The sequence below is a fragment of the Neopelma chrysocephalum genome, unplaced genomic scaffold (assembly GCF_003984885.1).
Source record: "Neopelma chrysocephalum unplaced genomic scaffold, ASM398488v2 Primary Assembly neopelma1_24, whole genome shotgun sequence".
Lineage (NCBI taxonomy): Eukaryota > Metazoa > Chordata > Aves > Passeriformes > Pipridae > Neopelma > Neopelma chrysocephalum.
The window spans coordinates 39,599,629-39,625,227 of NW_020897693.1; the positions used below are offsets into that span (position 1 = coordinate 39,599,629).

Sequence of the window (25,599 nt, forward strand, 5' to 3'; positions counted from 1 at the left end):
GCAGGGGAAGTATTCTTACCCCCAAGGAGGAAAGAGTGTCCGAGACAACAGGTGACGAACTGACTGTAATGCCCATTCCTGTTCCCCTGTGTTGCCAGGGGAAGGAAGTAGAGAACTGGGAGTAAGGTTAAGCCCTGGAAGAAGGAAGAGGTGTGGAGTAGGTGTTTTAAGATTTGATTTTATTTCCTATTATCCAACCCTGGTTTGATTGTTAATAAATTAAACTAATTTCTCCAGTCTATTTTGTCTGTGACAGTAATTGTTGAGTGACCTCTCCTGTCCTTGACCAACGAGCCTTTTGTTATATTTTCTCTCTCTTGCCAAGACAATAAAGGGGGGGTGTGATACAGCAGCTTTGATGGGCACCTGGCAACCTTTTTCTTCGGAAAAAAAAAGGCATGTTGTTTTAAGGCTTATCAGTCTACTGTGGGATCACAAAATTAAAATTCAGCGCTAAAATCCTTTCATTATATAGCTGTAGTGTGGCATTAACAGTTACTTGGATACTGTGTGTATTGCTATACCATAATTTATTTGGTTTTTAGCAAATAAATATTGAAATCTTCAATTTGTGTGGTCCTTAAGAGAGAGCATTAACATTAAAATAATCTTGTAGTTGGTGTTAAGGCATTCGCTTACCCTAAGCCACGTGACAGGACTTTATAAAAACCTGGAATGAAGAAAAAGAGGCAACTTTAAAAAAGCTGAGTGTGGCCCTCGGGTAATGACGAGCAGATCCTCTGGCACGCAGCTGTTTGGAAGCACAGCAGAGAGACGCCTTTATTCCCGTTACTCCAGGCCGGGTCTCCCGCGTCCGGCAGTCCCGGGGCGGTGCCACCTCCGCCCGCCAGGGGGCGCCGCCGGCGGAGGCCGTGCGGTGCTCGAGCGGCGCTCGGAACCCGCGCGGGGGGCGGCGGGAGCGCACCCGGGGGAGCGGGAGCGGGCCGGGGGCGCTCGGAGCCACCATGGAGATCGGCACCGAGATCAGCCGCAAGATCCGGGTGAGGCAGAGGCAGCCGGGCCACTCCCTCCGCCCGCGGCAGCAGCCCGGCCCCGCTTGCGGGGCAGGCCCGGCCGGGGGCTGAGGCGCCGGGGTCCCCTCAGAGCTCCCGGCGCCGAGCGGCCCTGGGGGCTCCCGGGGAGGGGCGAGAGCAGGACAGTCGTTTTTCTGGGAAGCAGAGTCGGGCCCGCCCGTACCCCGGCGGGCAGCTGCCGGGTGCCGTCTGTGCCCCGGAGCTGCGGGTCTCGCCCTGCAGAGCCCGCCCGGCCCAGGCCCGGCGCTGCCCGGCAGAGGCAGAGCCCGGCCGGGTGCGAGCCCCGGCACCGGCAGGGCCTGGCAGCTGCTCCCGCTCGGCAGTCGCAGTTTGGAAAGCCCGTCAGGTTTCCGTTTCCTTGCTGAGCCGGGAGTGACCTTTTGTCAAACCATCCGGGATCCGTTTTCTTTGCACCTTACGAGTCCGGATGGTCTCTGCTTGAAAAAGGATAGCAGGGATTTGGAGGTTGTCTGGAAGCACCAGGAACTGGTGTGTAGGAAATATGGTAGAGAGTGTGAGATTCTTGGCAGTTCCGATTATTCTGCTGTCAGTCCCTCACAGTTATACCGTCTCTACTATGAGCAAGGGAGAATAGGGAAAGTTAATATGTTAAACCAATTTGTTCAAACAGTTAATAAGTAAAACTTTGCTAAGCCTCTCACCTCATTGCAGTTAGAAATACTTTGTTGATCCATCCCTTAAATGCTATTTCATTATTTTTTAGGGTGCTATAAAAGGAAAGTTGCAGGAGCTTGGGGCTTATGTTGGTAAGTTTTGTCATGTGTTTAGCAATCTTCTCCAGGCCATTGTAGTTACATAGTAAAAAACTAGATAGTTAATGGAAACTTATTATTACTTGTGTTACTGCATACAGAAGCCTTAAGCATGAGAAGAGTTATCTGAAGTGCTGGAATAGTACGAAACAAACAGACAAACAAACATGTATAGTCTAAGCATAAGAGAAGCAGTACATGGATATCAATATATGAAGAACTAAAAGGAAATTAACTAGGAAGTCAGTCCAACAATCTCCCCTTTAAAGGAGAAATGGTGGCAAGGGATTTGAAAGAAAAACAAACTGTGATGTTGTGAATATTTAAGGAAATTTCTTTGAAGCACTAGGTGAAACATTATATAAGGCAAGACTCTTGCAAATATAGCAGCCATTAGCTTTGACCACTCTGAGATAGAGTCAGTCTGTCTTAGGCACCTTTTTAACAACCTCTTGAATTTGGGGTGAAATATTTGTTAAAATTAAGAGAGGGGACAAAGACAGACTGACTGTTTTAGGAAATGAAAAGGCCTCATCATGTGGGACAAATCTTCAAAATGTAAAACTTGACTGTTAAGGGGACGACTAAGAGCTATGTTGAACTACTGTGGATGAAATACATGTATCTGGGTCTTGGAGACAGGGAGATTTTATTTTGGCTTGTGAGGAGAGAGGTGAGCAGTGTGAATGTCTGTGGTTTTCTTGTGCGTTTGTTTTTTCTGAATCCAGGATTAGATGGATATTGCACTTCAGAGCAGCTGTTTTCTGCAACAGTAAAAGTTGGTAACTTAACACAATGTTCTGTTGGAAACAGAATACTGTAGTCCTGCAACTGCCTTGTTGTTGTCTCTGATACTTCTTGGATTTCAAGTGAAGGAAAGAAGTTGAGAGCATAGTTTAGAGATCCTGTGAGTTTCAGAGCCAAGTTCAAAGTTTGTAGTTTGATCCTGAATTCATCTTCCTTCCTATTTCAAGGGAGGCACTGTATTTATGGAAAAAATGTAGTGGCTCTATAGAAGGAAGTTACCTGCAAGCTGACATTCAGGGCTTAGCTGGTGCTGAGGAACTGTGTTTAGAATTTTTTCATTGTAAAGTCATCTTTTTTTTCACTGTCTCAAAGCTTCTCGTTTTCAGAAACTCATTTTTGGTGGGTTTTTGGTTTTTTGGGGTTTTTTTCCATCATTCTGGGTTTCAGTTTCTCAGTCCTGGATTCTTTGTCTGATTTTTCCTGCGTCTCTGAAAAAAAAATCTTTCTTATCTCTAATAGTAAGATGCTCTTAGAATACTAGCAGTCTTAGATTTCAGCTGTGACTGATTATTCTTGCTTTGTTTTCCTTCTGTTTCCTGTATTCAGAGGGTGGGTTTCCTGTATTCCCAGGGTCAGCATTCAGTGTCTGCAGTTTCTTCTCAGTCATCTTATGGGCTTCTTTAAATAACTTTGTATTCTTTATTGCCATGTCTGACTTGCCTTGGCCTCTTTTTTGTTTTTAAACCACTGCTTCCAAATTTATGTAATTTTTCACTTTTTTTCTCTTGACTAGAGTATTTTGGACAGCTTTTCAAGTACTGTTTTTCAAAAACTCTCCATTTCTTCTTTTAGTTATCTGGTAAAAATTGGTTCTCCTTCATTCTAGCCTCTGCACAAGAACCATGCTTTTGTTTCTTTCTGTAACTGCTAGTTCTTTTCTTTTGAAAAGTCTTCTACAACAAGACATGTTGAAACTTTATCATATGTTGAACCACCTGAAGAACTTATCAGCTTTAAAATTAGCTTAGCCAATAAATCAAATTTGTTCTGAGTTCCTAGGTCTGAGTATTAATCCATGTTGTGCAACTTGTAGTTTGCATTTAGAAAAACACCAAACCCAAAGCAGCAACAACAACAAAAACAACCCTCCCTCAAAAAACACCAAAAAGAAGATACGGTTTAAGCTAGGAATGTGTTCTGTTGGGACAAGTAGCAGAAGTGGCGTGCAGGTGCAATGTATGAATGTTATTTCTATAGTCTAGGGTTCATCATGGCCAGGCTTCGCGAACAAAGATTAAGGAAGGCTCTATCCACATTTATTACAGGCACGCTGGTGGCTAATGAGGCCAATATGAGATAGACATATCCGATTGCAAAAGGCACAGCAGAAGGACTCCTTAGATGGTATATTCCGCAAGACACGGTTCTTTCTGCGTTGTCTTTTCTCCTCGAATAGTCTAGGGTAGACATAAATTATTTACGTAAACACAGAAGAAAGGCAGTTCTTTCATTTGGGCTTTGATTTCTATTTTTCATTTTTTTAGATGTTTTTAGTCTTGTGTACTGGCTTAACTTGATGAAATGAGCTGTGTTGGTGTCTTAGTTCAAATTCACAATTTGAAGTGTATTTCCCAACTGTCTTCACTCACTGTTGTTATGTTCATGTCAAGGATGTGGTATTGGAGAGCGTGAAGTGTTTGATAAACTAAATTGATGTCTGTGCTCAGGAAGCACACCTAATGCCTTTGAGCAGCGATTGCACCAGTCAGCCCTCAAACAGAGACCAGAGCTAGGCCAAAGGAAAAAGCCAAATAGCAAACTCCCCAAACCCTTCATGTATTCATGTTGGATTCTAAGCACTCTCCTGTCCGTTATGTTGGGTAGGTGTACCCTGAATGAGCAGTCCAGCAAGGGAATGGATTTCTCACTGTGTATAAAATTGCATATGTTAGGGGATTGGAGATTCACTCCCAAGGTTGCTGGGATTTCGGTTTGTTCTGTTTTTGTAGGTAGAGAATCTGTATGTTAATTCCATTTTGATTTGTTTAATGCACATGTCAGAAATGGATATTTATTTGGTTGGGTTTTGTAACTAAAGGAAATTTGACAAGGATAATGTGCTATATTTTGCGATGTTTCAAGCGATGAAAATTGTAGATGTTTTTAGTATTCAAGTAAAAGGATATAGGCAGCAGAGTGACTTTTTTATCTTGTCCTTTTTTCTGTTCTATTTACTCACTTTTTAAATACTTTTGTCTTCAGCTTATGCACTTGTGAAGTTCATGATCTTTTATTCCTCACTGGTAGATGAAAGTTGTATTGACCCTCAGAGGAAATGTTAATTTGCTTCCCTAATCCTCTACCGGCAGAGTGTTTTCTTTGTAGTAAAACTGGAAAAAAAATCTGGTTACATGTTTAAAAGTGTTTGCTGTCTCTTCTGTGATTTATTATACTTCAAAACAACATATTTCTCTTTCTATTAGATGAAGAGCTCCCTGATTATATTATGGTTATGGTGGCCAATAAGAAGAGTCAAGAGCAGATGACAGAAGACCTTTCCCTTTTCCTTGGGAACAACACTGTCAGGTTTACTGTCTGGTATGTTTGCAAGCTACTTGTTGCACTTCTTCAGTAGTCAGGAATGCTTTCTAGAAGTGAAACCTGACCACTAAAAAAGTTACTTATCTTCCCATGATGTACTTTGCATTAATCAAAATTTACACTTTGCAGGTCTAATAAGTAAATTAGTCTTAGTCCATCAACAGTTAGGCTATATGGGTGATAATTAAATGGCAAGGAACTGGAAGACTTACATTTTTTGTTTGCTTATAATCCAGTCAGATTTGTGAATGAAGTGCTCAGGTAAGCGAGGACTGCATGTTGACTTAAAAAAATTTATTCCCGCAAAGCCCCCTCTCAAAGCATGAGAGTGTTATTCACTGTAGTTGGATGTAAAAGACAAACTTGTTTTCTTTTATGTTAATAGTGCTCCAGATTACTGTTATGCATGGGAATTACTATATCAGGACAGATGAGCTGTGGATCTAATTCTGTGTACTGTCTTTGACAAGGCTTAGCACCAAATGCTTAGGTATTCCCACCTCTCAGGCTATTTGTTTATTACCACCACCCAACTCTACCAAAAGTAGAACGACAGAATTACTGTGAGCAGGGCAAGTTAGCAACAGTTCAACTTACTCTCAACTCCTTACAGTGTAGGTTAATTTATTTTTTGTTGTATGACAACCTTAGCCATTATATTCCTCCTGGATTTTCTAATACCGGAATTGATTTACAGTATAAACCTGTCATTAACTCCATGTTTCAGAGGATCCAAACAGACATTTGACTCTAGAGATTTTTGTTGCTTTCAGAGTTGTGTATTTTTTCAAGTTAATCGTTTGAGTCTTCTACCTAATACAGCTTTAAGGAACTTTATTTTCTTTTGTATAGGTGAGAGAAATACTACTTTTTTTTTCCTGCTTTTTCAGTTTATTCCCTTTGAAATTTTCATACTGACAGGTTACAATCACTTTCAGTATTTCTTCTATGTGATTAGTTCCTATGAGCTTTTGTTATAAAACAGCAGAGGGAAACATTTTAGAAGTTGGGTGTTATGAAACCATAAACAGTAATAAAAAATGAAAATTAATGTCAGCTATTACAATTCACTGTATTAACTATTTAAACTGATGGATTTCCATGTGATAGTGTTACTTGAGTGGATATAATCTGAGTTTACTTACACAGTTTTCAATTTTTTCCTGACATTTGTCAAAAATATAATTAAGAAGTACAATTAAGCATGCACCCCTTTTAAAAAAGTACACAGGCATTGATGTTCTTTGCTTCCTTTTTTGGCCTTCCTAGGCAAAGCTTTTGGGTTTCACTGTATTAGGAAGCCATGCAGTTGTCTTTCTTATAGCAGTTTTGGGAATCAGACAAATCAGTGAAGTTTACAAGTGGATGAGGGTAACTCCAGTACTGGGGTTTTGACTGAGTCCTGATATACAGTAAAAAATAACAGAATAATGTATAGAAGAAAACACTTTTATGGCTTTGTAAATGAAACTAAAACTTCATTGAAAAAATAATAAATATGTAGAGAAAGCAAATTTCAGCAGAGAAATCAAGATAATGTTATATATGTGTATTTAAAACTGCATATTGACTATATGTAGATATTATACCACCAGCTGGTTTTGACCTCTACTTAAATTCCAAACATAATGACTGTTTTAATCCTAATTCAGCATCCACATAATATATATAAATATAAATTCGGTGTCAGAGTGCTCTATCCAGTACCAAAGTAGGTAATGGTTAAAAGAAGAATGAAAAAGAAGACAAGATGAAACTTATGCAATAAACTGTGAGGGAACTGGTGACAAAGTATTAAATAGCATTGTAGTTGGGAGCTTCATATGCTTTTATTTTTCCTAAGGGCAATCCAGAATGTTTACTTTCTTAATCAGTGGCTAAATACAGTACACAGCAAGGTCTGCCTTCCTTGGTTTGTCTCTGTAGTTGGTAATTTGGGGTCATCTGGCAAAAGTCTCACAGCAATTGTGTGATAGACCTGGCAACCCTGTTGGTTGGCCACAACTTCTTACTCTGAACCAAGTGTCGGGTCACAGTTGTCCTGAGGTCGGTGTGAAAGCTGATACGCATCACCAGAGGTCAGCTGATGAGTGTTCTAGTGAAAACTGACAAGGAGGATGAGTGTAAGCCTTCATTATAGTCACATGTTGTCTTACTTCTCCCAGTTTTCAATATGTTTTTGTTCTTTAGCTGCTTTCTAATACTCAGTCTAAATTATGGATGTGCCCATGATCAGTTTTGAACTCCAAGTAAGATACACATTTAAGTGTTGGGATTTTTTTTTTCTTTCTTCTTGCTGTAATGTGTTTTGATTTTTAAGCAGCCTTATTATTTTATGGCCTTCTGATTTTTTGGATTACTTCAGCTTGGTGCCTTTTTCACAGGCAAAGGGCAAATTTGGCACCTCATTGAAATGCTCAGAGAATATTGTTGGTATATACAAAGCATGCTGGAAGAATCCTGAGAATGTTAAGTTGTATGAGTTGTATATTGTTTGAGCTTATACTTAGAATTAGATTTAACTCTGCTGTGTAAATAAAGTTTTGTATACAAAGTAAAATTTTAGGCCACGCTTCAGGCTTCTAACTTAAGTTTTTTGAATCACTCCTTTTGACACTTAACTCCATTGATTTTAGTGAAAGGTGGAAAGTACTGGCTTTGATTATGTAAACCAACCAAATGCCAAGAGCAGATGATGTGATGAACACTCTACTTGCATGTCTAAGACACACTGGAGGCAAGATACTTCAGTCCTCCCTTTTGAGGTTGATGCAAAGTGTAGTCTTAGATAAATGAGGTGCTTGTTATGGGGGGGGAAGGCAGTTGGTTTCTGAAAGATAATTATTCTGAATGTAAAGTAAAATTCTGTATTTCTCCTTTTTCTCTTTTGCTTCCTTCCCTGTCTGCTACCTATTTCAGGCTCCACGGTGTTTTGGATAAGCTGCGATCTGTGACTACTGGTAAGTAAGAAAATTATCGTTGAGTGAAGGTAGTTTTATCTTTTCTATGTAGTGTTGCATGTTTAATGAGTTTCAAAAAGATCTTGTTCATTTTTGATTTATATGGTCTTTTGGGTCCAGACCTTTTAGAAAATTGCTTTATATTTTGAGGTAAAGAATTTCTTTGAGTCCAGAATTTATTTCTCTGTGTTTCTGGCTGATGTTTTCAGCTTGTTATATTTTCAGGTCTGTACAATGTCTTGTTTGCAGTTTATTAGCTACATTTATTGCAAAATCTGTACTGCTGTATTTTAATATAAAAATGAAAGGTACCTGTCTCCACAGAACCAACTAGTGTAAAGTCTTCAGAATCCAGCATCTTCGAAAGCAGCCTGCCTTCCAGCAAAAGCACTTCCTGTGTGAGTGATGACAGGAGGCGTGAGGATATCTTGCCACCTCTTGCAGTTTCCAGCACTCGGACTGAAAGAAATGACTCAAGAGTTACAACGAGCTCTCAGGAGCAGAGAAACGCTTCTTCACGGTGAGGCTGCTGGTTACTTACTAACACTCAGACATCAGTAGTTGTGTGAGTGTAGTAGCCATTCTGAAGAGTACAGACACTTGGGAAAATCAAAGCAGTTTTGAAGAGTAAAGCATTGCTGCAATTTGTTGGATGAAAAACATTAAATCAGAATTCAGTTCTTTAAGCAACGGATGGGCTTAAATTAATTAACCAAACTAAAAATATTGATTAGTGTGTTAGATTTGTATAAACAATTATACCTTAATAATTCTTCCTTGCTGGCTTTAATTAAGAGACAGTTCTCATTTTCCAGGACTTGACTTGCAGATAATAGTTGGCAATTTCTTATTTTATCAGGCAGTCTTGTGAAGATGGCTCTGCATCCCACTTAACATCTACGGTCAAGCCTTTGAGGGAAATGTCACCTTCTGAAGCTGTAATTGACATTAAACCTGAACCAGATGATCTAATTGATGAAGACCTAAACTTTGTGCAGGAGAATCCTTTGTCACGGAAGAAGCCTCTTGTAACTGTAACTTACGGTTCTTCTCGTCCCTCCGCGGAGATCTACCGACCACCAGCCATCAGGAGTGCAGATGGCAATGCACACATGCCCAGACTGTCACAACAAGGCAACTTGCAGGGGAGCAGGCAGTTGGACACACAAAGCTGCAGGTCTTTGGAAACAGGCCAGCTGTGCAATCCTGAAGCATTTGGAAGCTTAGCGGAAGGGCACAGACCCACCTCCAAACTCATTGCAGATAAAGTAGGCGGTGAGGTTAGTATGATCTAAACTATAACAAGTTTATTCCTGCCAGGAACCTAAATTACTATATACACTTACAGGAAAATCTTCACCTCAAAGAAATCAAAAGACTTCTGTCACTGGTACCAGTAGATTTGAGATTTCATCCTTTGGGTCCACTGATAAAACCAGATTTCATAGTTTGACATCATCACCTGATAGCTTGCTGCATCTCAGAGTTTAATTACCATGTACATCTTCATGTCATACTTAGTTGGACTAATGGGTTAGCATGTTGTTAAGTTGCATGTGATGAATCAGAAATAATAATTCTGATACTTAGATCATTGAAACAGCATGATCTTCTCTCAGTGCTATGTATACCCCCATCTTTACACAATTCTGAAAATCAGGATTTTTGGGATGCTATTTATTAACCTCTAAACCCAAGATAGGTTGGTTTTTAGGATTATTATACTATTTGGAATCATGTCAGTTAAGAATTCTTTGAGATGGATATCGCACAAGGGTAAACTAAAAAATGATTGCTGCCATACATGCTTTGGAGACCAGGGTAAGCCTGGCAGGGTGATAGTCCTAGCTGATAGTTATAATACTATCCATATGATTAAATTAAGAGCCTCTTTTAAGGAGAATGAAGATTGTTATGGCTGCTACTGTTGTAATGAAGCATGTATTTTACATACCTTGTATTGCAAGTGCCTCTGTGTTTATTGCTGCTTATACAGTTCTGTGTCTTTGCTCTATCTTACTTGGTTCTGTATAAAGGACAATGAATTTTATTTGGAAATCTAGAATGCTCTACAAAGAGGGATAGAGGCTATCTTTGTTTTTAAAAATGGGGAAGTGAAAATGATAAAATAGTGGTTTGTTTAAATGACAGTCACATCTCTCCTTGAAAATGTTAGAAAAAGGTCTTGTGATATTTTTCTTCTATTACTATTCTATGAATAATGTCCAGAAAAGACAGAACAGGGACCTTGCAGTGCGGAAACTGGACCATCCTGACTCTCTATAGCGATTAGCATCCTTTGGAATATGTCAGCTTGCTAGAAATGAATCCTTACACTTCTCTGAAATTAGATTTGATACAGAGGAGAAAGTAATTTATATTGATTTCACTTCTCTCAGACTTCCAATAGGTTCATCTTGAAGGGTAATGTGAATTTCTTTGGAAAACCCTGATTTTCTGTAGGTGTTGGATAATTTGTCTGTACTTAAAAGACTTTTTCTTCTCTTTTTCCTAAATGTTATTTACAGTTACATTTTCGATGAGATGTTTGTGTAAATGTGTCTGATTTTCATATTATCCAGTGCAGTTACTTGTATTTGCAGACAGCACCTAGTCCTAAGCTCGTGCAACTAGGATGGAAGGTCTCCACCTCCTGGCTGTGGGTAGAATTGCAATGTTTTCTTTGCTGATTTATTGATGCGTGGTTTGTGCTGAATGAACTGTTTTGGCTGCTCTGTGTGTTGTAGGAAGAAAGCTCCAGGAAGAGACGGTTGCCTGTTGTAAGCTCAGTAGTGAAAGTGAAAAAGTTTTGTAATGATGGGGAAGATGAGGAGGAAGAGGAAGAATACGGATTGCGAACAGGAAGCATCTCCAGCAGTGTGTCTGTGCCTGCAAAGCCAGAAAGAAGGTATTTCGGATCTCAGTGGTTTTGTGAGGTTTCAAGAATGAATTTAATGAACAAAACTTAGAAAGTGGAAGTGGGGGAAACCTGTTTGCACTTTCAAAAATTGACAGACAAAATTCAGTAAGCCATTTTAATATTTTTTTGTACTATCTCACAACTCTGTGGGTGAGATGCTTGTTTCTACCACCCTTTTGCCTCTGATTTTGTAACCTGTTTTTTTTATTGCACATAAGCTGCAATGGAGTGTGAATTTTTACATTACTTATGTAAAGTTTACTGGCAAAAGAACATTAATTAATGTTGGCATGTTTCAGATCAGGTATTTATTGTGGTAAAATAATTTTGCTTGCTTTGATTTTATTTCAGGAATAGCTTTCAAACTGGTTATCTCTTGTTCTTTAAGGTGATTATAACTTTTCAAATGGACTTGAGAGATTTTTCCTTTTTTTCTGCTCCCTAATTCTGTCTCAGTGTCAGCTGTCAGTCAAAGTACACCAGTTGTTTGTATCTGATTTTCAACAATAGAGAAAGAACACTTAAACTAGAGAAGAGATGGTTCTACTGACCTACAATGCTAGCCTGTGTAAGGTTTGTTTTAAGCTAATGCACTGTATTGAATTGAGCTTCAGTGCCACAGCACATTTATCTGATTTAAGCTTCCTCGTTGATGTTAAAGACAAGCAGAAAGCCTTTTTTTACAGCTAATATGTTTTTGATAGAGTCAGTTTTCAGCTGGATCTTACTTCTCAGGATGTAATTATTGGTGCCATCACAAACATAGCAACAGATGTGTGATGGGCAGAGGTGGGAGGAGATGAATGGCAGAGTGTGTACCTTTCAGATGCAGCATGATTTTACAGCAACTTAAGCTGTGACATGAAATCACACGTCTGGACTTCCATTCTCGAGAGCATTTTGTGGAAACCCATTCACTCAGAGAATAGATTAACAAACTGAAAACAGATTTGGATAAAATATTTTTAAATTGTCGTTTCTATCAGTATTATGCCTGTGCTAACCTGTTGAAATACCTATCTTTAACATGGATATGGTTACTGTGCAATTAATGTACAATTAATTGTTTTTCTATTTCCTTTAGACCTTCATTGCCACCTTCAAAACAGGCCAATAAGAATTTGATACTGAAAGCAATTTCTGAAGCGCAGGAATCAGTTACAAAAACAACCAATTATTCCACTGGTAATTACCTTTTATTTTTTTTTGTGCTAAGCTATAATATTTCCAAGCTCTGCTGTATAAATCCAAGCTAAAGATAGCACTTAGACAGAATGCTAAATAGCACATCAGTGATATATGTGAGAGATTTACCATGTCCTGTGAACATTACATTGATCTTCAGTGATGAATTGTGAAAGCATAAACAAGGGAGGAAAGAGTTATTTAAAATGTATTAATCAAGATAGTAACTCTGTAAAGTGAATAGTTACAAAATGGAAGTGTCAGAGTAGTTGCCAAGAGGAAAGTCATCAGAATTAGGCAGGTGGTTTGAGCTATTTACTTTATGTTTTGTCCCTTTCTGCACTCTCCTCCTTTCTTCTGAGATGGGAGGATGAAAAAGCCAAATAGCAAAAAAATGAAAGTGTACTGGATATATGTAATAGAAGTGCAAACTAGTGAGGAACATGTGACTGATGTTTATCAGCGTATATTGTCCTTTAACAGCAAGGCAGCAATTATAGTTCAGTGATTTTAGGCATTGAGTTGCAGTTGACACAGCAACTGAGCAGTTGTCTGTGTGTAGGCATTCAGCTCTCCTAGCTGAATGGCAAATCTTCTGCTGAAGAAGGGCAAATCCAGCTGTTGTCTCGTGTGCTTTCATTTCATTGGGTGTTAATACACCTAGCATTGCCAGCAGGAAGCATTGCATCTTGCCAGGGAAGGAGCATTCACTAAACTACATGACTTTTATACTATCTGAAGCAAGACTGAAAGCTTTCCACAATGTCTTGCTTGCTCTTTTTCAAATTCTGCCAACTAACTGTAAGAAATGGTATTTTGAGGTGAGGCAGGAAGCTCTTTCCTGTGTACACAGCAATACAGCAGCAAATGGGACATAGCCAGAAGATTTTAAATTAATTGAAACTATTGATTTTTTTAATAGTGGTGATCTTGTAGTTTGACTTGCCAACATGAGAATATTTTAGTGGAGAGACCAAAAAGCACCACTTTGTCATTTAATACTGAGGTGATTTGTGAATTTTATCTAAAGTATCGTGCAGGTTCTTCCACTTCAGAGGTAATATTTCACCAATTTTTCTAAGTGTTTTGAATGGAATATGGAAGTTAGCTAATTTAAAACACATAGTTAAAACAAAACAGTAAGTTCATAAATAATGAATCTAGTACTGAACAGTACCTTTTAGTTATTTCTGTCAGAAGTTGAGCTGATCTGATATTCAGCCGAGGGAAGAGTGTGCTTAGCTTTTCACAGCCAGTTCTGATGGCCTTAGCAGAAGCCAAGGAAAGAAGTCAACCTGTCACCCTTCTACCCTCAAATTCCATGCTACAACTATCTGAAAGGAGGCTTAGATTTACCTGAAAGGAGGTTGTAGTGAGGGTGGGGGTCAGTCTCTTTTCCCAAGTAACAAGTGATAGGACAAGGGGAAATGGCCTAAAGTTGTGCCAGGGAAGGTTTAGATTGGATATTAGGAAAATTTTTTTCACAGAAAGAGTTGAAAAGCACTGGAACTGACTGCCTGGGAAAGTGGTGGAGTCACCACACCTGGAGGTGTTTAACCGAGGTCCCACTTAGGGACATGGTTCAGTGGTGTGCTTGGCAGTGGCTGACTAGGTTTACAGTTGTACTTGGTGATCTTAAGGGTCTTTTCCAACCTAAATGATTCTATGATTCTGCTGCCTTTAAGTTTTATGTTCTATTTGCAAACACCTTAGCATAGGGTAGCTGGCATCATATGAAGAGGCACATTGATAATCCATGATTGTTTATATGAAAAGTAGGATGAAAAGTGATATCAAAACTATTAAAAAGTACCACATTATTTATATGTAGGAGTGGATGAACAAGTACTTTGCTGATGTCACTCTAATGTTATTTTGTCTTAGAAGCAGGTAGGTGTACTGAGGTGCTACTCACAGGGTGCTCTGGGCACATGCATGAATGTGCTTGCACATTGAGGATTTTACAGGTAGCTGAAGATGCTTTTTATGGATACAGATGCTTGGGATTTTGCGTATGTGCGTGTGCATGTGTGTAGGAATTTATTAGTTATGTTAGCACTATATGTAAAAACAGTACTGTTGTGTGATGGGGTAGTATATAAATGATTTGCCATTGTTTGTTTATTTAAAGTTCCACAGAAACAGACTGTTCCAGTTGCACCAAGAACTCGAATTAGCCCAGAAGAATCTCAGTTAGAAGTAATTCATGTGCAAAACAGACTGCCTGTTCTGAGTTCTCAGCTTCAAGTAGAAGAGCCAAAGGAGCAGACAGTTGAAGGAATTCAAGGTCATCTGATAATATTCTTTAAAAATTTATACCAGGGAATGTCATTTTACAACAGGCTAAGCAGAGAAAAGAAATGCTTTTAATTTTTAAGTCCACATCAAAAGTTGCATGCAGAACTGCCCTAAAAACCAAGCAGCTTTCTAAAAGCATGGCTATCAGATAGATACATATCTATATCTCTCTATATATACACACACAAACACACAGAAGCTCAGAGGAATTAATCTGTAAGCAAAGGATGTTATAGCACTCTGGCATACTACTGAAGAATAGCTTTGCATAACCATTTATATTGGGATGACTTCTCTTTTACCCATCCTTTGCATATTTTCCTTAGTATCTTGTAGAAATAATTCTGTCACAAAGCTTACATGAGAGTTAAGATACTCTACAGTATTTGGAACAATTTTACAGCATATGAATTATTGAAAGATTCTTTCCAACACATGGTTTCCACACAAATAGTTCTAATGTTTTATTTTTTAGTTTAAATGTAGGAGTACTGTATTTGCTCTTACAGGACAGCTGATACCAGGCTAAGTGTGTCAGCTTTGTTTTTTACTTCTGTTTTGATACTCCAGAAGGAAAATGGCATAACATTTAAAGGCAATCTTAGTGTCTTTTCAGCATGATTTTGTTACAAAGAAAGGACGGGGTGTTTGTGTTAGTCACAAAGAATCATAGATGTAAAGCAGTGGAAAAAAAACTAATATAGGAGGTAGTTTATACTTTCTATGTGCTTAGATATTTAGATTGTTGAGTAAAATTTGGGTTGAGTAAGATTTTTATTATATTATCTCACGGTCATTCTTAAGGAATGGTAAACATTACTTAAAAAAAAATGTATTTTTTCAGTCTCTTATTTCTCATATAGACATATTCAAATTCTTTCTGCCAGTGTAAAATAGTTGAAATTGTGTCTCTAAAGTATGTAAGAAGATGCTTTATTAGCCTTTGAATTAATGTACACGCTAAATATTTTCACCCTTTTGCCACTGAAATGGAAATGACAGCTTGCTTAGGAAATCTACAGAAAGCAAAAGGAATTTCTTCAAACCACAGCTCAAATGTAGAACAGCGCTGCTCTGATTTGTTTCACCTCTTTTAAGACCATAGAGTGGTCTCTTGTTGTTAGTTGCTATCCTATGTGTGTTCTCTGAATGGTCAACTCCTCTACAAATGAGGAAAAAGAACTTGACCTTCATAAGTTGCCATGCCCACAGACCTAGTTTGTACTGAAGAGCGATTATGGTAAAGAGTAGCATCTTTCAGTATTTAGATTTTGCCATGTTACTGTTTCTGAAACAATGAGAAAGGAGTTCATCATAATGAGAATGGCTTGCTTTTTTTATTTTGTTATAAGTGTGGAGGTTTTTGTTGTTGAAGTTTTGAGGGTTTTTAAATCAAAAGAATTAGAATGTGCCTCAGTTCTCTAAAATATAGTTTCATGTTGACATGCAGTAAAATATGCATTCTTATTGCTGGTTTTTTTAGGACTTGAACAAAAGGAGCTCTCTTCTCGGCTTCAGATTGAACCCACGATTGAAGATACCTTGCAAGTGACTCAAGGTTAAGTCTTGTGATCCTTTATTTTCAAATTTAACACTGTTGGCCAGCGAATGTTAAGATATAACTTCCTTTTCATTTAATTATACTGATTTCTAGCATTTTTTAGTTTCTACATCTCTAAGGAGTGAAAGCATTATATCAGTAGATGTTCAAAGCATGAGAGATTTTGGGGGGGTGGACCCCCTTCAATGCAGTTTCAGCACAACCGTTCTTTAATAGAATTTCCTAGGCTGGCCTAATACGGCCTATGGCTTTTGTTGATCCTCCTCTATGGAATTAGCGAGGAAGTGGAAATGTTTTCTGGAAGCTACTATGAATAAATGTAAAAAACCCCCAAAATTAGTTTATTGGCTGTGTAAATTGATATTAAAAATATGCTATAAGGTAAGAGTAAAACTACAACCTTACTTTTTTCTCTTCTATGTAATTTTTCTCCCAATTCAGATTACTGTGATGCAGAATCTATGGTCCACACAGATACTAGGTCATTTATCCTGAAGAAGCCCAAGTTATCTGAGGAAATAGCGACACAGAACCAGCAATTGGGAAGGAAGGGCACAGAGGCAGTACGAGCTCACTCAGGACGTCTAATACAGACACGGTAAAAAGTTACTTCATTTAGGACTGTTAATAGTCAAAGTGCTTGTTCATGGTTTAGATGGAGTCATTTGTTGTACTTGTGCTTTGCCAGTCCAGTCAGGAGCCATGAAATCATGGTAAATGGACTGTCATTGAATAGCAGAGATAAAAAAGCAGGGGCAAAAAACCTCCCAGAAGTCCTTCTAAATTGAAAATAATGCCAAAGTCAACTGTAGCTTGAGCGTGTCCTTGGTTTTCAAGAAAAAAGAGGAAGGAACTGAAAAGTCCTGCTCTTTTGTCATAGCTGTTCTGATTTCTGAAATCTTAGTCAAGTAATTATTTTGCTTAAATTGTCTTTAGTTTTGGACCTGTTTGACCCTGAGATTACATTTCTTAAGGAAACATCTTTTAACACAGTATTGAGTTTGGTGAATCCTGGATGATGATTTAAAGCTCCTTACCAGTGAGTTTGACCAAGAGAAGTTTAAAGTTCATGTCAGCTTCAAACAAAGTTCCTGATTACAAATAGTCTTACCTGTTAAGAGTTAAAATCACTCAGAGCAACCTGATATGCTTCATCAAAGTGGGCTGCTGTGTTTGAGAAACTGTTGCTGTTTCCTTTCCATGAGTGGCTTTAAGCAGCATGTGTTAATTAAAAATAAAAACAACAGTGAGCCAGCAAACCCAAAAAACCCGATAATGTCGCAGTTGAAAACTTGGTGCTACAGGAGAGTGGTAAATTTTTGCATGTGAATAGGTCAATTTCTAACTGCTTGAATTTTAGAGTTCTAGCTAATGATGTTTTTAATGTGTTGGTTTTCTCTCTTCTTAAGGACATTCTACACTGTAGTTGCTTTTAGCCTCATTTCATAGAGAAGCAAAGTTTATCCCATTACTGTTTGTCAAAGATGAGAACTCCGCTGTTCTCCAAATAGTTAGAATCACGTGTTATTGAAGAAATCCCTCAGGTGAAATAGATGGCATAGTGAAAGGCTGGAGAAAATCTATGTGTCCCCTGTTTTTATACTCCCTCCTATCTACACTGACTGCTGTCAGATCCAGGACAGTAGGCTAGACTCACCTTTTAGTCAGATTGAGTGTCAAAGTTTGTAGTGTCAGTATTTCATTCTCTCCTCCTAGTTCTAAAAACCTTTACACCCACTGTTTCCCAATGTACTGTTCAATAATTTTGAGGAGATACCTGTTTTCTGTGTTAAAGGGTTTGTGATTCCAAGAATGTACTTATACTTAATCTCACTTTTCTTTTGTCTCAAAACTGTAAATTCCACAAGATTAATCTCCTTTATTTAACTGTGCTTGTAAATGAGCTTTTGGATCTATCTGTTGAGCAGAATGCAACAAGCTGAAGTGTACCTGAGAGCTGTAATTCTTATTAGTGCCTCAGGGAGATCAGAAGGCAAACTGCTAACTGGAGTGCATTATCAGTAGTATTAAAAGAAGGTCTGTTACTGCTTGACTCCCCATAGATAAGTTTGTACTACTTTTAGTTACTAGTACAGCTCACATTCACTCAAACCTCTTGAGTCAGAAAATCTAAATTTACTACATTTCTTTGTTTGATAGAGACCAGCTTGCACAGCCAGAGAAGCCTGCTAGTCCCAAGTTCATTGTGACACTGGATGGTGTGCCCAGTCCACCAGGATACCTTTCTGATCAGGAAGAGGAAGATATGTGCCTAATGGAAGGATTAAAGCCAGTTACCCAAGACATATGTGCTGGCAAAGGATTAAAAGGCCTTCGAGCACAGCAGACACAAACTGTAACCAGGCAGCTGGAGGACTCTGATGGTAATTATCTTTACCAGCAGGATCTGACACTGATGTGGTGGTTTGATCATGGCTAGAACTCTTTGATACATCATTCTTAAGAAACCAAAGCAATGGTGTTTCTTCTTCAAATTAGAACATTCTTTATGCAAATGAAATGTGGCAGTTCAGTGGGACCATCTCCTTAGAAGCCTTTATCTTGGTACATGAGAGCAATACAACACGTAGGTTGTACATATACACACATCTCAGTATTGGTAAAATTTGGCTTATTTCTTTTGCAAACAGAGTTGGTCTTCATTGCCAGACATCTGCACTTCTGGCTGACTCATGGTTTGTTTACATGCTGATGGACAGGAGATGTTACAGTGAACATTTTGACATGCCTTGAACTTTCAGAAATATGTCAGATGGTATTAAGGTTTCTCTCTAGATTTGTGACATCAAAAGGAGCCTGTTAAGTGGAAGGTGTTGGTAGAGTCCAGTGGCTATAATCTTTAAAATAATCTTTAAAAGTAGAACTTACAGTGCATGACTTTACTTGAAGGCTTCTATATTCTCTTATGCATTTCTTTTGAATAACATGGGAAATTGCTTGCTGAACTATACCTTTGAATTGTTTGGAATGCTGACATGGTGATGAAAATCACAGAGGCTACTGTTTTGTCATAGGCCTGTTGAATACTTGCCTAAAGGCCACGCTTGGATTCATGTTTTTTACTTGGCTTTCTTATGAAAATGAAGATCTTTATTTTCCAGAGTAGCAGTGTGTCCAAATTTTCTGAACTAAATAAAGAATAGTATTTGATGTTGTACTGAGAACCCTTAAATTTCATGGATCCAGCTGTAAATGTGTAATGCAATTGCAGCAAAAGATCTTTTAAGTCCATGTCCTTTTAGTCCCCCTGGCTGCAGAAGTACTACATGTATCAGGCAGTCTTAAAGAAGAAAGGAATGCTGTATATCCATTGGCCCATTTTTACTAGTACAATGAAACGTACATTAGAGTATTTCCTTGCAGAGCCATCCTTTTACAGGTGTACTCTCTTTCATACTCCTGACTGAAGCTGTTTGGTAGAGGAGACTGTTGCTGATACAGTCCTATCTCTGTTAAGGATTCCTATGTAAGTAGCATGAATGTGACTGAAGTTCACACGGAACCAGATCCATGTGGAAGTGATCTGTACAACCCAGTGTATTAGTACAACAGGATGGCATTGCTTGGCAAGGAGAAGGCATAAATGAGGCTGAGAATAGAATGAAGCTGGAGCAATTTGTGTCAATAATAAGATCAGATAGGGAAGTCTAGCAGTCCTGGAAAGCTTTGAAAAGCCAAAGATTAAGGCAGATTTGGGAAAATAAGACAAAAGCAACATTCTACACGCAATTGCCTGAATTTGCAGAATGAGGTTTTACAAGTAGTGTTAAATAGGAGAAAGTCAAAATCTCAGGTTCCAGTAAGAGTAGTGAAGGTAAGAAATGTTTCAGCTTGGAATTTCTTAAAATACTTTTTGGATTGGAGTCTGGGTGTAACTGAAGTTTCTGAATAAATCACATGAAAGTGGTTCTGTTTTCACTATGTGCCCCCATACTAATAAATCTGATTAGTGTAAAAATTGATTTTTAACTTTTATCTCTTGAAATAATTTTCTAGAGCAAAATTATCTTGGAGAAGGGAAGCATAGCTATAATGAACTCATGGCTCAGCAGAACAGTCATAACTCAGGTTCAGTTGAAGAGTCTTTGTCTTGTCTGAGTCAATTTGGATTTGTGAAGAATATTTATTTTGCTTGTAAACAGTACAAACTTGATCTTTTATCACCAAAAGGCAGCTGTCAGTCCAATATTATGACTCCTTTCACTTTAAGGCTTCAGAAATTTTCATCAGATAATATGATTATACATAAACTTTTACTGTCATGACTTTTTTGATTAAGAGAGAGAGAATAGGAAGTACTATGAATTTCAGTTATTGCTTACACCAAATTGCATGTAGAATCATAAACGTCCCAGCTTGTTCCTTTTTTTTTTTCCTTGCCATCCTAGTGGACATGGAAGAGCTAAATATGCTACAAAAACAGGAGAAGGTGCTTGAGCGCTGCAAGTACTGGCCTGCCTGTAAAAATGGAGACGAATGTGTGTACCATCACCCCACACTACCTTGCAAGTGAGTAGTACAAAGGTCATCCACTTGACATGCTATTTTGATTTTTATTCTGGTGCTTCAAATTTCTGTTCTGTGTTAGTAAATATTCCAAGGCAGTGCAAGTCTGTCGGGGTGGGATCAGAACTCGATTGTCACACTGTAATTACTTCTGTTTTCCACCCATGTCCCACGTGCCATAACACAGGGATGGCGGCTGTGCTCCTGCAGAAGAAAGCTTTAGTTTAGTGTAGAGGCTGCTTCAAGATGCAGGAATTAGTGTTGCAAAATAACAGGCTCTGCCAGCTGTCACAGTGCTTTTGAACGTTAGGGTACCATTACATAGTAATGCTGTGATTGGTTTCTTTAAATTGGAAAGCAAAGGCGAACTCATGAATGTGCCCTGTGCCTTTGACTTCCCTTCCACAAGCAGCAACAGTCTAGGAAAACAATATCTCTTTCGAGATAACTGTTACCAGGTTGGGTAACTTCATTTACACAGACATTTGAATTTTCTTTTAAAATCTGGTGTAACTAAATTCAAAATAACACTTTCTCTTCAGGGAATGAACCGTATTACTCAGGAAATTTTGCCACCCTCCCTGGGAAGTCTGATTTCACAGTACTGCTCTGTGCTGCACGCTAAGAATAATGTGTCTTAGCTTGTAACAAGTAGCTTGGAACCAAACTCTAATGAGACTGAGGTAGTTCAGTTGTTTATTGCATGTAAAGAGTGTCCACAGGGAAACAGTTCAGATCTGTTGTTGTACGGCTCGTACATGACACCCGCGTGCCCTGCTTTGGGAGGACTAACATGTGCCTGAGCCCTGTTGTAGTTCTGCCTTTCTCTGGTGTTCTGGCTTTCATGTGCAACAGATGTTTGGGGGTTTTGCTCCAAATATGAGCTTTTGACTCAATTTCTTTTCTCTCCAGAGTTTTTCCTAACTGCAAATTTGCTGATAAGTGTTTGTTCATCCATCCAAACTGTAAATACGATGCAAAGTGCACTAAGCCAGACTGTCCTTACACTCACGCCAGTCGACGAACCCCCCATCCATCTCCTAAACCAGGTGAGCATGTCTTGTTTTCTGAGCTTTAAATGAAAATGCTGAAGGCAAAACAGTATTTTTGGTAACAGAAACTGACATTGGTGAAAAAATAATTTTTTGCTTGATTTGACCTAATTTTCTTTCACCTCTTAGTGCTAGATGAAGAATAATAATCCAATGTTACTGCAAAACTTGTTTTCAGAAAAATCTCTCAACACTCTTATGGAAGAGTCCGTATGAAGTCTGTGCAAGGCCAAAGTGATGACTTGCACAAGTTGTCCATTTCTCTGAAGGGATTAGCCAGCACTACAGTTTTACTCAAATTTGTTTCTTAAATTGGACACATCTTGTGCCACAGGCTTGTGACAAGCTGAAAACAGAGGCTTCTGTCTTTGAACATTTTTTTCTTTAATGCCAGTGTAGGCGTTAAGTTGGTGTAATGGTGAGGTGACTTTCAGGGATGAGGTTACCCGGTGAAGGCAATAGCTGTGTTTGGATTATGGGTTGGTATTGCTGAGCCTTTGAACAGTGCCAAGGTGCAGGGCCTTTACCACATGATCTTTTGGAAATAATTTAGCCCACAGTCACAGTACAATGCAGTTTTGTTACTTAGCCAAGTACAATGTGCTTGTCTCTTGTATCATTTCCAGCAGCTCCTCTGTATTCCTGGAAAGTGCAGTGCCTGTGCTTTTCAGTCCAGTCAGCTGAACCTCCAACAGGCTTGCTGCTGTCTAAATTTAACATCTGAGATTCTCTGCCTACCTGAATTTGTTGGAAGTTTTGCCTTGACCATGGTACCTTCTGTCCTGAAATGGGGAAGAACCAAGTTAAATGATTACTTGATAGTCTTGTTTGCTCCAGGGTGAGATCCACTCCCTGCACTGTGATAAACCGTCCGTATTTCTTGCAGAACTTTGGTGTATTATAGAACATAATTTCTCGCAGAAATATTGATATATTTAAGGTTGTGTGGAGCTGTCTTAAAAAGGCAATTTATTCTGATCCAGGCTCACTTCCTGTTCTTTTTGTTTCTACTATTAGCACCCCTGCCCACACTGCCCATATCCTCCAGTAGTCCGCTGTGCAAGTTTTTTCCTGCTTGTAAGAAAATGGAATGTCCATTTTACCACCCAAAAGTAAGATTTATGTCCTATCTCTTCCTTTTCTTTCTAGAAAAAGACTTGAAATGTGCCACTTTGGGACAAGAAATGTCATTAGGATTTCACACTTTTTGCTTTTACTTTTGACATTTTAACTTTAGCTCAGAAGCAGAATACGCAAAAACAGTGACTTAAAGAATTTGGAAAATTATATTTTTAAGTAATTTTTCTAACAGATGCTGCTGGGGAGCTTCAAACAGGCCATAGCTCTTGTCAAAATATGCCCAGCCAGGATGCTGGAGGCAGAGGAGGGGGACATCCTGTAGCCTGTGTGGAGGGACAGTCAAGACTCTTGACTCTTCCTTCAGATGTGCTGCAATATACAACAACTTTAAAGATTGCCCAGTACCCTGAAGCGTATCAGTGTAATTGATTCAGTACAAGAGTCTGTTACTCTGGTACTTTTATAGAATTGTGTCCCTGCATTTTCTTACACCCGGAAGTTTAGTGCTATTTCAATCCCTAGCAATGCTGACATGCCTGGGGTCCCCAGGACTCTGTGCCCAGATATTATCAGCCGGATCCTCTGGCTTTTCCTGCTCCTCAGATAATGCTATGTCATGCTCCCAACTTTTGAACACACAAATTGATTCAAACTGAACTCTGTAAACCCTTGAAAGCAAAGGAACCTCCACCTGTCAGTGCAGTGGCAGTTTTGGAGCATCCAGTTAATAACTGATACTTTTTAGAAGGGATTTCCTTGTCCTTGGGTTGAGCTGATTGCTCTGGTGGATGTAGCTGTGGGTTCAAGTACTGGTCAGATGTGTCACACAGCGATACAAACTCACGCGTAGCCTGTGTAGCTCAGCTGGCTCAGGAATTCAGGCAGCCAGCCTCGAGTAGCCCCTTCTGAAATGCTTTTCTTTTTAGCATTGTAGGTTTAATACCCAGTGTACAAGACCAGACTGCACCTTCTACCATCCCACTGTTGCTGTACCTCCACGCCATGCCTTGAAATGGACTCGAACTCAAACCAGGTGAGAGACACTTTAAACCTAACACGAAAATATAAAAAGTATATTTTGATGTCTCTAATGTAGTTTTACTTACAGAAGTAATGCGTGTGTGATGAACTGTATGAAGAATAGGCATCTTTCTTTAAAAAACATCTCTGTACTGTTTGGTTTTAGTAATACAAACATTACCTAATGTGTTGCAATCCTGATAAACAAGTGCCCTGCAGCTAAGATAGGGCAGAGTCACTGGAATCCTGACCTGGACATGGTTTGTTTCCTGAGTTTTATTTGAATAAAGCTGAAAATCCACCATCAGCTCTTCATTTACCATTGTTTTATCTTGTGTCCAAGCTGTCTTTTCCACAATAAGTTCAACTGTTTCTTTGAGTGTTTCTGGCGGAGCAGCTCTTTCCTGTCATCTGTCCATGATTTCATAAATTAGTAGCAAACTTCCCAAAGCTGCAGCTATGGGCCTGTCTTAAAGATCTTCAAGTCACATGAGCCTTTCACTCCAACTACTCGTCTGCAAAGGTTTTAACCACTACAGGAGTAGGGCACAGATCAGTTCTCAAATCATCTTTACAGGGTGGTAGAATTGTTACTTATGGGAATTGTTTTTCTCTTCTCCCTCAGTGAATGAATATGATACAACCTGTGACTGAGCTTTGCCTCCTCTGGACAGTAATGGAAAGGAAGATTAACCACCAGGGTACAGGATGCTAGAAACGATTAATGCATTTTGGACTTTGAATATACATTGTTTTCATAAAACAAGGTTGATTGCATACTTGAAATGTCTCTAATTTTCCAAGTTTGTAAGTTTGAGCAATTTTACATTTTTTTTACTGTAACAAGAAAACATCTGTGTAAGAAAAGTTTTACTTTAAATTCCATTAAAAACCTTCAAAGCACATTTTGTGTTCTGTTTGGATAATGTTCCTTGTTTAAGATCAGGTGTGTTGAAGAAGAAAGTATGTCAGCAGAAGGGCTCAGAAAGCTTGTTCCTGAATTCAGATCACACCAGAAATACTTTTTGTCCAGCAGGTGTTTGGTACAGCGCACACAACTGCTCTGCTGTTCCAGCACCAGTACTGAACTCTCCACCCCAGCACAGAGAAAAAGAGAAAATGCTTTGGCTTTTAGGTGTTTTTCAGCACAACAGCCATCACAGCCCTTCCACTCTCTAAAACAGGGAGAAAACTAAGACAAGGGAAACAAACCACTTCATAAGTCAGAACAGTTAGAGAATTATTGATACTGTGCTCCATTTAAAAAGCCTATGAAATGTCACTTGAAAATAAATGCTCTCAGATGTCTCCATTTATACCAGGAAGAAAGAAGATACCTCTCTGAATCTCCTTTTGAAGAATCCTTTTTTCCTACTGGGCACATTCTGTAATTTTCTCCTTCATGAAAGTTCCCGTGCCTTATGGCAAAAAAATAATCCACACACATGCCCATATATGTTTAATTGGTATTAAAATGATGAAAAATGTTGAGCAGTAACATAAATGCACTTTTTTATTAAATCTTTTTTATCTTTTGGGGAACTACGTTTGCACAAAAATATACAAAAGAATTTCTTTTTACAAATATTTACATTCAGTATCAGAAAACAATGTTAGCTACATATTTTAAACTTAAATTTGACAAATATAGTCTTGAATTCTGAAACGTAACACTCCAGGAAAGTATTTTTTAAATATTTTTTTTAAATAAAGTACTCAAAGTTCATATTCAAATTTAAAAAAATCTTAATTAATGCAAAAATCTGACATTTAATTTATATATATGTGTGTGTATATATATATATATACTTTAAATAAACATACAACATTGTTACAGGAAT

General features: G+C 38.6%; 1 protein-coding gene across 1 annotated transcript; it reads left to right on the forward strand.

Annotated features, from left to right (window-relative positions):
* Positions 1-899: 899 nt before the first annotated feature.
* Positions 900-24,661, forward strand: ZC3H14 (zinc finger CCCH-type containing 14). Its single transcript, XM_027673206.1, has 17 exons — positions 900-1,001; positions 1,759-1,801; positions 5,038-5,152; positions 8,075-8,115; positions 8,440-8,635; positions 8,975-9,395; positions 10,863-11,023; positions 12,120-12,220; positions 14,352-14,507; positions 16,002-16,076; positions 16,521-16,677; positions 18,240-18,463; positions 20,489-20,609; positions 21,519-21,655; positions 22,676-22,770; positions 23,665-23,771; positions 24,384-24,661. The coding sequence occupies exons 1-17, from the start codon at positions 966-968 to the stop codon at positions 24,388-24,390; spliced, it is 2,193 nt and encodes a 730-aa protein (XP_027529007.1). The 5' UTR covers positions 900-965; the 3' UTR covers positions 24,391-24,661.
* Positions 24,662-25,599: the final 938 nt, after the last annotated feature.